This window comes from Sinocyclocheilus grahami, unplaced genomic scaffold, assembly GCF_001515645.1.
Source record: "Sinocyclocheilus grahami isolate Dianchi unplaced genomic scaffold, SAMN03320097.WGS_v1.1 scaffold631.1, whole genome shotgun sequence".
NCBI lineage: Eukaryota > Metazoa > Chordata > Actinopteri > Cypriniformes > Cyprinidae > Sinocyclocheilus > Sinocyclocheilus grahami.
This window is the reverse complement of record NW_015505810.1, coordinates 439,742-442,530: the sequence shown is the minus strand read 5'-3', so window position 1 is coordinate 442,530 and position 2,789 is coordinate 439,742. Positions and strand designations below refer to the sequence as shown.

At 39.5% G+C, this 2,789-nt stretch overlaps 1 protein-coding gene across 1 annotated transcript in view; it reads right to left on the bottom strand.

Annotated features, from left to right (window-relative positions):
* LOC107558061 (netrin receptor DCC-like) overlaps positions 1–2,789 on the bottom strand; it is a 52,335-nt gene that overhangs the window by 22,077 nt on the left and 27,469 nt on the right. Inside the window, exon 11 of the mRNA XM_016241672.1 lies at positions 2,651–2,716. Coding sequence (XP_016097158.1) covers positions 2,651–2,716 — 66 coding nt within the window. The remainder of the gene's footprint in view (positions 1–2,650; positions 2,717–2,789) is intronic.

Sequence of the window (2,789 nt, the reverse complement as noted above, 5' to 3'; positions counted from 1 at the left end):
GTGTGAGTGTGAGTGAGTGAGTGTGTGAGTGTGCGTGTGTGTGTGTGTGTGTATGTGTGTGAGTGTGTGTGTGTGAGTGTGTGTGTGTGTGTGTGTGTGTATGCGTGTGAGTGTGAGTGAGTATGTGTGTGAGTGTGCGTGTGAGTGTGTGTGTGTGTGTGTGTGAGAGTGTGTGTGTGTGTGTGTGAGTGTGTGTGTGTGTGTGAGAGTGAGTGTGTGTGTGTGTGTGAGAGTGAGTGTGTGTGTGTGTGTGAGAGTGAGTGTGTGTGTGTGTGTGAGAGTGAGTGTGTGTGTGTGTGTGAGAGTGAGTGTGTGTGTGTGTGTGAGAGTGAGTGTGTGTGTGTGTGTGAGAGTGAGTGTGTGTGTGTGTGTGAGAGTGAGTGTGTGTGTGTGTGTGAGAGTGAGTGTGTGTGTGTGTGTGAGAGTGAGTGTGTGTGTGTGTGTGAGAGTGAGTGTGTGTGTGTGTGTGAGAGTGAGTGTGTGTGTGTGTGTGAGAGTGAGTGTGTGTGTGTGTGTGAGAGTGAGTGTGTGTGTGTGTGTGAGAGTGAGTGTGTGTGTGTGTGTGAGAGTGAGTGTGTGTGTGTGTGTGAGAGTGAGTGTGTGTGTGTGTGTGAGAGTGAGTGTGTGTGTGTGTGTGAGAGTGAGTGTGTGTGTGTGTGTGAGAGTGAGTGTGTGTGTGTGTGTGAGAGTGAGTGTGTGTGTGTGTGTGAGAGTGAGTGTGTGTGTGTGTGTGAGAGTGAGTGTGTGTGTGTGTGTGAGAGTGAGTGTGTGTGTGTGTGTGAGAGTGAGTGTGTGTGTGTGTGTGAGAGTGTGTGTGTGTGTGTGTGAGAGTGTGCGTGTGTGTGTGTGTGTCGGTTTGGTCCCCTGTGTTCATCAGCACTTCAGATAAATGAGAGATTTTGATTAAAATCTTCACCCACATCATGTTCAGTCGCTTAAAGGTACGGTTCATTTTCATCATTATTTACTCTCCCTCATGTCCTTCCAAACCTGTGTGAGCTCATTCTTCTGTTGAGGACAAAAGAAGATATTTTGAATAATATCTGTGACCTCCATAGTAAGAAAAAAATATTACGAAAGTCAATGGCTACTGTCATCTGTCTGGTCACAAATATTCTTCAAAATTTCCTCTTTTGTTTATTTCTAGAGCACAATTTAAAACAACAGAGTTGACCAAAGTGCTTTACATTGATACAAGTATTACAACATTCAAGACAAGACAAACGATAAAAGAGATTATATTAATCTCTTCAATGCATTAAAAGCTAAAGAAAACAAATGAGTTTTTAACTTGAATTTAAAATCAGAAAGTGTTTGAGCAGTTCTAACGCATAACGGAAGGCTATTCTACATTTTAGGTGCAATAACAGAAAAAAGGTGAGTAAATGATGACAGAATTTTCATTTTTGGGGGAACTGTGGCTTTAAAACACAAGCCATGAGCACCAGTGGATGATAACTGCTGACTTCTACATGTCTGAATTGATCATGTTTATAGATAATCTCTAATCATCATGTTGCTTGGCAATTATAATCAGTCCACAGGCGACTGAGCTTTAGAATCCAAACGAGGAATTAATACGAGTTTACCGTGATTATGACTGTTAAAAGGGTAATTATTTCACTGTTTATTTTACACTTTATTGCATACGCAAATTAATATTTTACACTGCCTTGGTCACACACATTCACACATACACATGCCCTAATGTTTAATATCTGTACTTTGTGTATTTATGTCTTTTGAAACGCATTTGTTTATTTATTTATTTGTAAAAATATGTCTGTTTATGCCTCATATATTCTATATGCTAACACTATCAAAAGATTGGGGTCAGTTTTTGAAAGACGGCTCTTCTGCTCACCAGGGCTGCATTTATTTGATCAAACGTGCAGAAAAAATATGAAATATTATTAAAATGTAAAACAACTGTTCTCTATGTGAATCTCTGTTAAACTGTAATGTATTCCTGTGATGCGCAGCTGTATTTTCAGCATCATTCCTCCAGTCTTCAGTGTCACATGATCTTCAGAAATCAGTATAATATGCTGATTATTAGAAACATTTCTGATTATTATCAATGTTGAACATGTCGTTCTGCACAATATTTCTGTGGAAACTGTTACATTTTATTTTTCAGGATTCACAGATGAACAGAAAGTTCAAAAGAACAGCGTTTATTTGAAATAGAATTATTATAAATGTCTTTACTGTCACTTTTGATCAATTTAATGCATCCTTGATGAATAAAAGCATTCATTTCTTCCAGAAAACAGTTAAACATCTTTCTGACTGTGTATTTCTGAGCTAAACAGCAAATGAAACGAGCAGAAGATTCAGAGCACAGACTGAACTACAGATAAAGAGGAAAGTCATTTCTCAGGTGGAGGAAGTTACTGATGAAAGACTCTAAAGACAAACATTCTTTCTTCAGAATTTTGCCACTGATGAATCATTCACATTAAGATCAGGAACATTAATTAACACAGTCAGTAAACTCAGAGTTGACCTTGATTTCATGTTGCTATTGCATGTTGAAAATAGCATTGCATATTTGTGCTCAGCAGCATTGTTTTAGTGTTTAGATGTTTACTGTACGTGTGTTGACAGTAACAGCTGTGATGTTCTGCTCATTTAAGATCATTCTCACCGTTCAGGCTGCTCATGTCAATCGGGTTATTGTCAGAAGGCCAGTAACCGCTGTCTCCATGACGACCTGAGGCCAGAGAGAGAAACGCTGAGGTCAGAGTCACACACACACACACACACTCTCTCTCTCACACACACAC